Consider the following 13,841-nt stretch of genomic DNA (forward strand, 5'->3'; position numbering starts at 1 on the left):
CACCTGTGATACTGAGACAGTTTTAGGGAGCAGTGGTTCAGGTCACCTGGTTAAGGGTCCTGTCCCACTTGTATCAACAATCTCATTCCTTCATCACTAATGCTGATGAAATGAGTGTCCCAACACATGTGTAACTTAAGTTTCATGTGTAGACACTGGAAAGACAATTTTGAATGATTTTTAAATGTTACTTTGCTGTACAAAGTGGCAATGAACTCACACAGTATTTGTACTGTCAAAGATAGGAAGCAGAGCTCTATCCTAACTACAGACTACAGACTCAAAAAGGACTCAAAATGATGGCAACTGACAAAAAACAGAATATGCATTAATTGTCTAACATTTTTCTAACTGCACAAGTATTGTCCCCCCAACAGCAGGATATACGTAGTAGGAGTTTGCTAACTTACTGAGGTGTTGGAAGTGTATCTCCTATTGTCTGCAACTCTTAAACCAACAGCTCACTGGGGAAGCTCCTCTACTTTCCATTATTTACTGCATCTAAAAAGCTAACCATGTGGACAATTGCTCCATCTGTATCTGAACACAGTGTAGATAATGATTATATATTAATCTACCCAGACACATTCTATTTTTTATTGTTAATATTACAAATTGAACTACGCTACATGTACATATGCTCAGAATTCTTTATTTTTAGGGCATAGTAAGTAAGCTTATTAATGTTGAAAAAGTTGTTCTCAGCAGTTTAGTTTAACTTGGGCGGAATCATGGGATATAATCAAATGTTTTGTGAATACAGAGTATCCATCCACTCTTGCTGTGAGGCAACAGTGCTAAACGCTGCACCACCGCGCCACCCTGAATACAGAGCAGTGACGGTATTATCAATGATGTTAAACTGCAGACAGCAATGCTTATTTTATAGTCTCTAGATTTCAATGAATGTTTCATTTCTATGAAAGTATATCATATAATTGTAGAGAGGTACTGACAGAATGACTTTACATAGTTTCAAACAGTGAGTACATTAAGTGTTTTTAAGTCCTGGGACGAACAGCATGATCCTCCCACACTATGTCCTCCCATGACCAGGATGGCTTGGTAGGATGAATTGGCACATGTACAACTGTTAAGAAAAAAACAAGAAGGAAAAGACGAACACACAAAAAAATGTAAGCAAAATATGAATGAAAAAAGAGGAAGGAAGAGAGAGATCATTCACAGACAGCTTGTGGCCCATCACTGAAGGAATTTGACAGATTTAGAAAAGAGGGGCAGGAATCTGAACTGGATAAAAAATGGAAAGAGAAATACAAAGAATGTATAACCTACTTTCCCTGCCAGTGGGAACAAAAACAATGAAAGGTAAAGGAGAAAAGGAGAGCTTAGAGAGTGAGGGGGATAGAATAACACAATGATGACGAGGTTTTTCCTTTTTGAAAAAGGAATGAGTCTATCCTCTGTAGATTATAACAGAATACCACCACAAACAAGTATTTTGGCCAACAAATTCTCCCAAGGCTGTCAGCTGTTCCAATGCACAGTCATAATTTCCTCAATGAAAGAAGGGTGTGTGTTTATATTTGTAATCTGTGCTATTGTGTATGCACGAGTGCTTTTAGGTCCAATTTTGTAGTTTGTGTGCCCTATGCCTTTGTGAATGCATTGGTGTTTGCATGTATTTGTTGTGTGCCCATCCATCTGTGAATCAATGATCGTGTTCTTTTCTCGGTCGTCATTTTTCATCATGACAGTGGATCATTGTTGTTGTTAGACTGCTGTGTCCATGCATTGCTTTAGAAGCCATTTTGCACAGCCACAATCCTGGTGGGAATGACGTGAGGTGGTGATGATCTAGATGTATCGCACAGGTGGGGTGGAGGATTATATGGTATCCTCCATTAGACCAAATCTCACATATATACTACACTGCTGGGATTGAGGTCGCTGTAAATGATGACAGGTAATGGATTGCAAGTGACAGCGAGGCATCTCTTTGTACTTTACACATGAATAACCTTCCCAATCTTGTCAGAAGCATTCGGTCTTATGGGTGCTGAGCCTCGCTTCACAAAAATGATTTTGCATTTGTCAGTACAAGAGCTTCTAATAGACTAGACGCCAATGAAAGACTGAATATTCCACAATGCAATTTCTATGAGGGAACACACCAACATGTTGGGAAAAAAACCCCACATTTGCCAACTTCCCTTATGCCAGACAAGAAGAAAAATTCTCTTCTCTCCTCTGTGTGTGCATTAAGAAGTCGAACCAGCTGACTGCTAATTATCTTAGCACAATGAATGGAAGTGGTTTGGTAGGTTAACGTAACTTTGTCCTGCTCATTCAGCTTGTACACCTGTAGTCCCTCCTCTGTGTATTTTGATGCAAATAGAAAAGTTCAGGGTTGGTTCCTCCAGATGTAATCCTCCTAGAGGATGCTCTTGCAAATTCATCCAACAAAGGTTTGGATAGGTTGAGACTGTGATACCGTACGGTATTTCTGACAATTTTGGTTTCTTTCAGAGCAGTGACTGACAGGCTGTGTGTCTACTTAATCTTCTGCAGAGTAATACATCAAACCCACTAAAACAAAAAAATACACATTGTCCACTAAAAAAGCCGATTGAGATCCTAAAATCTGATAAGTCGACGTCTGAAGGAAAATAATTACATCTAAATCTAAAATGTATTTATCGAAAATCTATTCTTTCCTCTTTGCCTCCACTCATCTGCAGTTATTCACTTCTAATACACATTCAAAAAGAGAGCAAGTCTTAAGGCACACTCATGTCTGACTAATAGCCACTGACAGGAATCCAGATCTGATTACTACTGAGAGAGAGAAAGAGAGAGAGAGAGAGAGAATCTTCCTGCCTCATTGTGGGGACAATAGCAAGCACACTTAATCATGTCTGTATTAATGATTAATGTTTCATTCCTTCACTGCTCTCTCTTGTTCTGCATCTAAATCTTGCATGTGAGTATACTTGTAATACATGTCCCAGTTCACCATTATTTTTTAATTCTGCTACAGCATTACAGCCAATCTCACAAATCATCGCACATCCTGGATGCATCACACTTCTAATTTTAAAGAATTCAAATCACATCATCCACAACATCAGTGGAAGTGTCATTTTTTAAGTGTGAGTCCTTGAAATTGGGAGAGAAGAGGAGGAGGGAGGGAGGGATAGTAGAACAATAAAGAGCACATTTGGAAATGGTGGTTGAAATAAAGCAGTCATGATCCAACAAGGATGTTGTCCACATATTAATAATTCATCTCTGCAGAATCAATCTTAACCCCATCACTTTTGCAGCTGCCCAGCAGGTTCTCCTCTGGTTCACTTTATCACACACTTAATCCCACATGGTGCAGCAACATGCTATTGTTTGACAAGAAAAGAATTTCTGTAAAAAATATCAGTAAACAGATAGCGGTATAGACATTTTATTATAATTTTACAGCATTCATACTGTAATGATTCTGCAGTGTCCATCCATCCATCCATTTTCTACCGCTTTTTGAGTTCAGAGTCACTGGAGCCTATACCAGCAGCCTTCAGGCTAGAGGAGGGGTTCACCCCGGATGGGTCACCAGTCCATGGCAGGGCCAACATATAGACAGACACCCACTCACAGCCACACCCATGGTCAAGTTAAAGTATCCAATTGGCCTCTTGATGTCTTTGGACTGTGGACGAAGCCGAAGTACCTGGAGAGAACCCAGCAGGAACAGGGAGAACATGGAGACTCACACAGAAAGGTCCTGTGCTTGAACCCGGAACCTTCTTGGTGTGAGGTGACAGTGCAAACCACTACACCACCGTGCTGCCCAATTCTGCAGTGTATTCCTGAAAACTTGTATATTTACTTGGAATGCACAGATTGTAATTATTTGGGAGAATTCCGATTTGTAGTTTTTCATGTAGTTTGTCCTACCTATATGGATTTCATTTTTTTAAACCACTTTACAGCACACAGAGAAATTTATTTTTTCTTTTCTTTAATATAAAATTCCCAAAAATACAATTACCTTTTCAGTTATGTAGCATCTGCTAATTGAAATGGAGCAGGTGAACAGACAAGTTCTTCAATTCTAATTTAAGGGGCAATAATCTGCGAGGTGTACTCTACTACATGTCTGCAGGGTTGCCAACACGCTAGAAGTCGCTACGTGACATCATCGCCCAATTTGCATAAATGGCCATCTGATGGAGCGGCTTTGCTCATGCGCAATTCATTTGCAACCTGGATGTGCAGCTGTGAGTGTCTCTGACTGCAGCAGGGGCTACCCTGTGACACTTATGTCAGTGAGACTGACCACCTGTGAATCTGACTGGCGTTAAATCGGCATATCTCTGTCTGATGGCCGGTCGCTGGAATTGGCCGATCACTTGAAAATCGGCCATTTTCAGTCACCAGCCAATCAATCGTTGCATCCCTAATATTTACAATTAACAGTAAATTATGGCAGCAGGGATGCCATTTACATGCCATAATTGTACTGTATTCCTATAGTAAACTTTACAGCTTCACAGCCTACCACTGTAAATTGTAAAGAGGAATGATTTTGAATACGAGTAACTCAATTTAGCTCTATAGATTGAAAAAGAATAGAATTTTACTGCACAAATTTTTGCTTAAGATAAGCACTATAAAAAAAATGCTAAGTAATATATGAATAATTCTTCTGTGGTACTGTATTAGATAATGTAGCAATTATTTCAGGAATTAAACCCATGCTTGTCTCCTGGCCTGTGCTCCGCAATGCTCCTCTCTTAAACCTGCTGATTGTGTTTACCAATCCATTCTTTCTTTCCCCTTCTTTTTTTACCCTCATCTCTCTGGTCCTTTCAATGTTACAAGAATGGAGCAGACAAGGTATAAAATTCCCAATGGTGAATTTAAAGTTCCTGCTAGAGGATTTTGTTAATTTGCCCCACAGCAGGAAGGTTCCGGCTTCGAGCCCCCCTCAAGCAAGTGTGGCTGTGAGTGTGAATGCTTGTCTGTCTATATGTGTTGGCAAGGGTTGGGTATCGTTTGGATTTGACCAATTCTGAGTCCGATTCCGATTCTCAATATCGATTCCTGTTCTTAACAATTCTCGATTCCAATTCTTTGAGATGGAAGTCAACAGGTCACAGCCTATTCATCAGGAGAATTTTTTGTTTGTTTGAAAAAGCCTTGGTGGCAAGGTGGTGCAGTGGTGAACACTGTCACCTCACAGCAAGAAGTTTTTCAGTTTCGGGTCCTGGCTCGGGGTCTTTCTGTGTGGAGTTGCAATGTTCTCCCTGTGCGTCTACTCACTGTGTGTGTGAGTCTGTGCCACAGTCCAAAGGCATCAAGAGGGGACTAGGCTAACTGGATAGTCCAAACTGACTATAGGTATGAATGTGGGTGTGAATGGTTGTCTGTCTATATGTGTTGGCCCTGCGATGAACTGGCGACCTGTCCAGGGTGAACCCCGCCTCTCGCTGAAAGCCGCTGGGATAGGCTCCACCCCCCACGACCCTTAACAGGATAAGCAGTAGAAGATGGACGGATGTTTACATTTCTGTGCAACAATTAGAGGAAGAGAGTGCAAGAGAGATGATCAGACCCTGACTCCCTCTTTCCACTAAGCGAGCTCACACATTTCCAGATTAAGCATTCACTGCGAATGAGAGTAATGGCATAATAGCCTAAAAAGGCTTGTTGGATATTAGTACTACTATATGCTTCCAAAAAGGCTTACCTCCCACTGCTTTATAGCTTTGCCTGAGGCAAAGTGTTCAAGAGCACTTGTCCACTAGTAACAGCACACTAGCTCACTTTCACACATTTTCTGGTGTACATCAGCATTTGTCCCAGTGGATACTATGATTTCTTTTAATTGACCCTTAAATGGATGGCCAGAGTAGCGATACACCTGGATCCAAACATCAAAATGAATCATTTTACTATATGGATATACACATAACTTTTTGGATAATAAAATAACTGCAAGTGTCCATCAGATGTGTCACATTGCCGTACGGTGGCGAATACAACCTGAACAAGCACAACCCACACATGCAGTATGTTGGTTCTACACTACACATTTACCAAATTCATGGTTGCACACTGCAAGTTCAAGTCCATTTCTGGACTACAAACACACATCTATCTTCCACAGTTATTGAAACCTAAACAAAACCAAATGAAAACAAATTCAACACCACAAACTGAAAAACATACTGATACTGATGACACAATGATATTCCCATGGTTTTTTGCGTGTAACATAATCTAAGCCCAGCACACTGCACACATGAGGACATTGTGAAACACAATCTACTTATAATACAAAGCTTGTAACCATTAAAACTGGTCTTTTTAATAATTAGCCTTAACCTTAAGGAAGTTTGAGGATTCAACAATTGTGTTTTCTATTTTATATCATTATGAAAGAACAATAATCTTTCAGAGTATTTCCTCTTCTTCATTTATCAGAAACTCTGAAGTCTGAAAGAACAGAGAAAATATAATAGATAAAAACAAAAATAAATAAAGGAAATGAGTGCATATGGGTAAATATTATTTAAGCTTGTGGTTAATTCTCCTAGAATTAAATTTGGGTATAGATGGGGTCTAAAAAGTTCATTGCCACGTTCATCATATGTCATATATCATTTGGTTGTCTCATCCAGCTAGCATCTTGGACTCTAAGCTGCTAATTAGCACACTTACCCCCACCCCCATCACCCACCCCTCACCCAAGCTTCAATTTTGTGTTTTTACTAGTGTTTAGAGGGTTGCCAAGGAACACCTAGTAGTACTTGTACAAAGTACTTGTCATGGCACACACTGACTGGGCCTTTGCACACTACAAGCTAATTTCACTTGGCTGGATAAGCGGTAGCCTAATGCACAAACTTTCCTCTGACATGACCTTTTTCATCCCTCTTTGTCTCTTATCTTCATTCACTCTGCAACTATACGTCCTCCCACTTTTTCTCTTTAGACATAGCACTTCTGACAATGTCACTGTGGGGGATAAATTGGAGATTATGGTAAATACGTAAAAAGAAGGAAGAGGCTGATGGGTTTGTGGATCGCAGTCAGTGAGAATGTGAGTCCCACTTCTAAGAATCAAGTATAGAAACTGTCAAGTTGATTTATATCAAGTGTGTCTGTGTCATAGATTTACTGAGGGAGTTTTAAATCAGGCCAGTAAGTGCTGTGAACCATACAGCTGCCGTCCACTAAGGATGTTCACATTCGCAGGGAGTGAAATAAGGACGCGAACTGAGCACATAACATTTGTCTCAAAAGCCTGATGCTCCTCACAAAGAGAACAGTATGTCTGCAAGAACACAGCAACAATACCTTCAATTATGGAGCTTTCTGACCCCTGTGGCACAGATGATGATTGAGGCGTCTAATTTGATCCATTGGCACTGTGAGCTGCTGAGTCAATAGCACGTAGCTCAGGGTTAGTGCTCAATGACTGCTATCAAGCTTTGATTCCGATTACTCAAGATGACATTTGACAAAGTCATTGCAGAAGCTTACAGCATTGAGTGGCCAAGATCTTTAGGAGATACACAAATACAAATGTCATTTGTCAGACATCACAAGTACCTGTTGCATTTACAGGAGGTTGTGTACTTTAATTGGCTAGAGGGAGTCCGATTATTGTGTCTGACAAAAACTTGGACTTGGGGCGGCACAATGGTGCAGTGGTCAGCACTGTCAACTCACAGGAAGAACTTTCTGGGTTCGAGCCCCAGCTCGGCCACGGCTTTCTGTGTGGAGTCTCCATGTTCTCCCTGTGCCTGTGTGGAATCTCTCCAGGTACCCGGCTTCCTCCCACAGTCCAAAGACATCAAGAGGGGACCAGGCTAATTAAATACTCTAAATTGACTGTACGTGTGGCTGTGAGTGTGAATGGTTGTCTGTCTATATGGGTTGACCTTGCGATGAACCTCTCCCCTCGCCTGAAGGCAGCTGGGATAGACTCAAGCCCTCCACGACCCTTAACAGGATGAGCAGTAGGAAAGGGATGGATGGAAAAACTGGACTTTTAATTAATATGTTATTATGTATTGAGAAAACTAAACTTGTATTTTTTAATAGTTAAGTTGTAAAATACACCAATAATGTGGAAGGGATTCACTTAACAGGCGGCACGGTGGTGCAGTGGTTAGCGCTGTTGCCTCACAGCAAGAAGGTTCCGCGTTCGAGTCCCAGCTCGGGCACAGGATCTTTCTGTGTGGAGTCTCCATGTTCTCCCCGTGCCTGCGTGGGTTCTCTCCAGGTACCCGGCTTCCTCCCACAGTCCAAAGACATCAAGAGGGGACGAGGCTAATTAAATACTCTAAATTGACCGTACGTGTGGCTGTGAGTGTGAATGGTTATCTATCTATATATGTGTTGGCCTTGCGATGAACCTCTCCCCTCGCCTGAAGGCAGCTGGGATAGACTCAAGCCCTCCACGACCCTTAACAGGATTAGCAGTAGGAAAGGGATGGATGGAAAAACTGGACTTTTAATTAATATGTTGGGTTCTCTCTGGTACTCTGGCTTCCTCCCACAGTCCAAAGACATGCAATTTGAGGACTAGGCTGATTGATTCTCTAAATTGACTGTAGGTATGAATGTGAGTGTGAATGGTTGTTCGTCTCTGTGTGTTGGCCCTGTGATGGACTGGCGACCTGTCCAGGGTGAACCCTGCCTCTCACCTGTAGATGCTGGGATAGGCTCCAGCCCCCCCCCCCCCGCGACCCTTAATAGGAACAAGCAGAAGACAATGGATGGAACGGATGGATGGATGGACTTAACACTAGTATGTATACACTTCAATCGGCCCCAAAGACATTCTTCCAATTATGTAGAATCTGCAATGATATTTAACCCAGTATTCAGGAGTAGAAAGCATACAGTCAAGGGAGGTATCATCATGGTAGGAAAAACTACAGCAACTACCTTTATGCTGTCTCATTTTAAGAAGTTGGCCGTGTCATCTTAAATAGTCCACTGTTCGACAGGTACACTGCACGCTGGCCTGTCTATGTGATGCAAAAGTCAAAAGTGTGATTGCAACCAGCTGTAAAGGGGCATAACACCAACAGTTGCTGATGTGGACATTGTTTCTTTCCCAGTTCATATGAAGTGAAAGTAGTCCAACTAAGACTTAATCAAGCTGTAACTATTTCTCAACTGTGTATATAAACCCACTGCTTGGGCCAGTATGCAGCTTTCCTTTGAGATTACAACTGCTTTTCTCTGAATATCTGCAAAGTAATGTGGATAAACTGAGGGATTGCTTGATTTCATGTTTCTTGGGTTGTTCGATTTTGTTTTGACTGTTACTGTTGTGCTGCCCCATGTCAAGATACTTGTTCCTAAGCTAGTTAGTAAAATGATATGACCAATAGGAATAAATGCAGAAATACAAAAACGAGACCTTGATCAGAAAAATAAGTTAGTTACTTGTGTTAGAAGTAGCCAAAATGAAAAGGGTTTCATCAAAATTCAACCCTGGGTAAAATGACTTTGCAGTCGACATGCATATTCATTAGCCCCAGCTACAGTTATGTGAAATCTGCCATTTGCAGCAGCAAGAAGCAGCTCATTCAAGTGCCTCTGATCTCAGATCCACATACAAGAAGTGATTGGAGTTCTGCTGTCAGCAATATATGGAGGTAGTAAAAGCAACTTCTGCAACGACTTCATTCAGTCAAACAAACAGATTGGAACAAGAAATAAAATAGTAACCACGGAAATACTGTCACTCTGGCTTCCTCCCACTGTCCAAAGACATGCAAATGGGTAAACTAGGCTAATTGGATACTCTAAATTGACCGTAGGCATGGCTGTGAGTGTGAATGGTTGTCTGTCTCTATGTGTTGGCCCTGCGATGGCCTGGCGACCCGTCCAGGGTGAACCCTGCCTCTCGCCCAAAAGCTGCTGGGAGAGGCTCCAGCCCCCCGTGACCCTTGACAGGATAAGCAGAAGAAAGTGGATGGATGAATGGAAACACTGTCACTGTCCTGTTCGCTTCTTTCTCTACTCCACTGTTTATCCTCTTCCCTGGACGTGAACGACCAGAAAACAATGACTTGTTTCTTTGTGGGCACAGATTCTTGTGGGAGAGTTGTGTGCCTTCTTCACCAAGGCAGAAGGAACCCAGGAGAGGACCATTGTCACTGCAGACTGCTGCTACTTCAACCCCCTACTGAGACGCATCATTCGCTTCCTAGGTAAGTGCACCGTTTTGCATCACACAGTACTCTTTACTCGCTTATTTCTGTGATTGTGTTAGTGTGTCTTTATAGTCTGGAAGAGTGTGAGAAAGATCAAAACCATGAAAGAAAAAGTTGAATCGTAGGAAAATTATCTGCTACGCTTCAAAGTTTGTCAGTGGGGCTTGTACATGTAGCTGTTAATTGGATAATAAAGTGCATCTGCAAATTTGCATATCGGGCTGAATCAGCTGGGGGAAAGCTTCCTTTGCAATTTTCACACCTTAGTTGATAATAATGTGTTGAGGCTATTTTCAGGAGCAAAAACCTATTATCACCCATTTTATCTTGGTGCTGTTATGTGTTTTGACTTTGCTCTCTCTCCCTCTCTGAAGCATTCAATGTGCTTTCTGTCTCATTTCCCTATCCTTCACTATCTGAACTTGTTTCTGTCTTTTTATATCTCCTTTTTTACTTCTCTATCATATTTTTCCATGCTTTGTCTGTCCTCCCTACCCATGAATATCAACCCAGGTGTCTACGCCTTCGGCCTGTTCACTACCACCATCTTCGCCAATGCTGGCCAGGTGGTTACAGGAAACCAGACACCTCACTTCCTTTCGGCCTGCCGACCAAACTACACAGCATTAGGGTGCCAGTCCACCATGCAGTACATCACAGAGCGCCGCGCCTGCACTGGCAACCCACTGATTGTCATGTCTGCACGTAAATCCTTTCCATCCAAGGACGCAGCCCTCAGCGTTTACTCAGCAGTGTACACAGTGGTAGGTTGAGGTACACTGGAATTGATGCTTTGTCTAGTAAATCTCCTTTTCTCAATAATACCATTAAAATCTTGGAGATCGTGGAGTGACTTATTCTTATCGGTACTGCTATGTTAATCAATGGCCTAATTCTCAATGTAGTATTCATGCAATTTCCAACAAAAAAAACAATGTTTTTTTAATTATTATTTTGCCTATCAAGAGAAATAAAGGCCCTTACTGTACCAAATATAGGTTACGGGTGAGTTCTGCAATTGAAGCAAATAAATGCCGGCGCTAATAACCCCTAAATTGTAAAAGTTTACAGTCTATGTGACACTAAAAGAAGAGCACACTTTTGCAAAAAAAAAAAAAAAAATGACCAGCTGGATTGTGTTTTGCAGTCTGTGTTTTCTCCAAAACTAAATTTAACTCAATTTAAAGTCAGGAACAGCCAGTTAGCAAATATGCAACAACTGTAATCCTACTTGTTTTTACATGACAAAAATAACTAGTCAGGTTTTTGTTTTTGGTTTTCTGTCACCAGCTGAATTAATATGAATTGTAAAGCCTTTGAAAAAGTACTTTTTCAGTTAAGTGATGTTGAGGCATTTTCACATGTTTTTACACTTCAGTTTTTGATCATCCATCCATTCTCTACCACTTATTCAGTTAAGTGTTGCAGGGGGGCTGGAGCCTATCCCAGTGTCTTCAGGTGAGAGGCAGGGTTCACCCTGGACAGGTCACCAGTCCATGGCAGGGCCAACTCATATAGACAGACAACCATTCACACTCACATTCATACCTACGGTCAATTTAGAGTATCAACCAGCCTAGTCCCCTCTTGATGTCTTTGGATGGTAAGAAGCTGGAGTACCAGAGAGAACCCACACAGGCACAGGGAGAACATGGAGACTCCTCACAGAAAGACCCCGTCCTCGAGCCCAGAGCCTTCTTGCTGTGGGGCCACAGTGCTAACCACTGCACCACCGTGCAGCCCCAGTTTGTGACCGCCTTATTAAACAAAAATTCTTGTTCTGTTTCCATTCTCCTGCAGTTTCATTAACTTTATATACATTTACATGTCTCTGTATTTCAAATAATGACCAATTCAAACATGTAAAGACAGACATTCCCCCTTTCTTCTTAGTTTCATTGCAGGAGGCTGAACTCCAAAGACATTGTTATCACAAATTATAAGAAAACAACGCAACCCTCTTTTAGACCTGATTGCCTTTAAAAAAAAAAAAAAAAGCCCATCAAGATGTAATGATGCCTGCTGTGTGTCTCGTGTGTCTTCCTGTCTTTGTTGTCCCCTATTGTGTGTTGGCTCTCCCGTATGGTTTTCTGCAGATGTATGTGACACTGGTGTTCAAGACCAAAGGCACACGACTGACCAAGCCCACTATTAGTCTCACCCTTCTATGTCTGGCCATGATAGTGGGTGTGGTTAGGGTGGCAGAATACCGTAACCATTGGGCCGATGTCCTGGCAGGATTCTTCACTGGGGGATCCATCGCTGTATTTTTGGTGAGAAGGGCATGATTTTGGAACATGTGCAGGATTAGACATAGGGAATTTCAAGAAAACAGAAATGCACCTAAACCACACGTGAAGACTGTTTTTTTTTTTTTTCTCAAAAGGACCACCATTCAAAGTGTACACTCCTGATGTTGTTGGCTGTGAGAATAGTAGGCTGTAGACTGGTTAGCGAGACATGCTAAAGCTTGTAGCTCATCATATGTTATATTCATGCATAAGAGTATTAAATTGGGTGCCATCCCTGATACCTCATTTCCACCGACTGTTTCAAACAGTTCAGAGCATTTCAAAATTACATCAATTGGTTTTGAAACTGATTTGTTGATTCGATGATGGAACCTTTAGACGCGATGCAAACTGTGCAAATGTGGCATGCCATTCTGCTCTAAACTGGTGGAGACACAGGAGGTCTAGGTAGATGACTACCAAAGTCCAAAGTCTCATCAATGGAGCTGGTTCAAGAAACCATTTCCTGTTAACAAGAGCAGTGTGAGAAAGTTCTTTAAACATTCTGCTGTTCTGGAGCCACATCTTGAAATGATCTTCTTATCTTGGAGTTCTGTCTAACTGTCAATCATGGTCCCTATCACTAGGTGACTTGTGTGATTAACAACTTCCAGCAAATGCAGCCCCGACCTCCTGCACCTCGACCCCAGCGCCCTGAGTCTGTGCTGGGAATGCCCATGGTGACACTGCCCTGTGTGGAGAGTCCACTAGAAAAGTTAAGTGGCCCTCAGGTAAGGGGCGGGGTGGGAGTGGGTCAGGGCTGCACTCACGAAATAAACACCCTTTGTCACTTACCTAAATCTGTTGTGCTCCTTTTTCCTCCAAAACAATAAACTCCCAAACATGCATGCTGCAAGCCCCGCCTGTACCCCTGGTCCCAACAAAAACACCCAAGTGAGTCCATAAATCTCAGTGTTGTCAGCTGATAAGAACACAGCTGAGATGGTTCCAGAGGTGTGAAATGAGCTGTGGCTATATTTCAGCAACAGGATTGAATCAATTATGTTTGCTTGTGAAAGTGGTGAATACTTGCTCCTAAATTCAACAGTGTTAACAGTTCCCAGTTATAAGGGATTTAGAGAGTCTCTTAACTCTTGCGGTGAGTCAGCCCATCACTTGTGGTGTAATTTACTGTTCTGATTTAAACCAGCTCAGTTGGTTGGAGGAAGGCATGAACACATTGATGCTGAAACAAAACCAGTAAAAAGTTGTAGGGATTGAAGGAATCTCTTCTATATGGAGCCCTGGAGTGCTGGTATATTTTGTGAGCCTTGATAGAAAAAAAAAAATATATATAAATGTTGACACCCTGAGATATTCATCGTTTGCTCAATTTAGTTATTTAGCTCACAAG

At 41.8% G+C, this 13,841-nt stretch overlaps 1 protein-coding gene across 5 annotated transcripts in view; it reads left to right on the forward strand.

Annotated features, from left to right (window-relative positions):
• Positions 1 to 13,841, forward strand: part of plppr2a (phospholipid phosphatase related 2a) — a 79,446-nt gene that overhangs the window by 62,074 nt on the left and 3,531 nt on the right. For 3 of the 5 annotated variants that reach the window (XM_086185167.1, XM_086185165.1, XM_086185170.1), the window contains 4 exons: positions 10,073 to 10,193; positions 10,710 to 10,960; positions 12,293 to 12,469; positions 13,075 to 13,202. In XM_086185167.1, the coding sequence (XP_086041293.1) occupies positions 10,073 to 10,193; positions 10,710 to 10,960; positions 12,293 to 12,469; positions 13,075 to 13,202 (677 nt within the window). Of the gene's footprint in view, positions 1 to 10,072; positions 10,194 to 10,709; positions 10,961 to 12,292; positions 12,470 to 13,074; positions 13,219 to 13,841 lie in introns of all 5 variants that reach the window. The other 2 variants (XM_086185166.1, XM_086185169.1) reach the window with 1 other exon arrangement.

Source organism: Aulostomus chinensis, chromosome 18 (assembly GCF_037954235.1).
Source record: "Aulostomus chinensis isolate RoL2024-O1b breed Wild chromosome 18, RoL_Achi_v1.0, whole genome shotgun sequence".
NCBI lineage: Eukaryota > Metazoa > Chordata > Actinopteri > Syngnathiformes > Aulostomidae > Aulostomus > Aulostomus chinensis.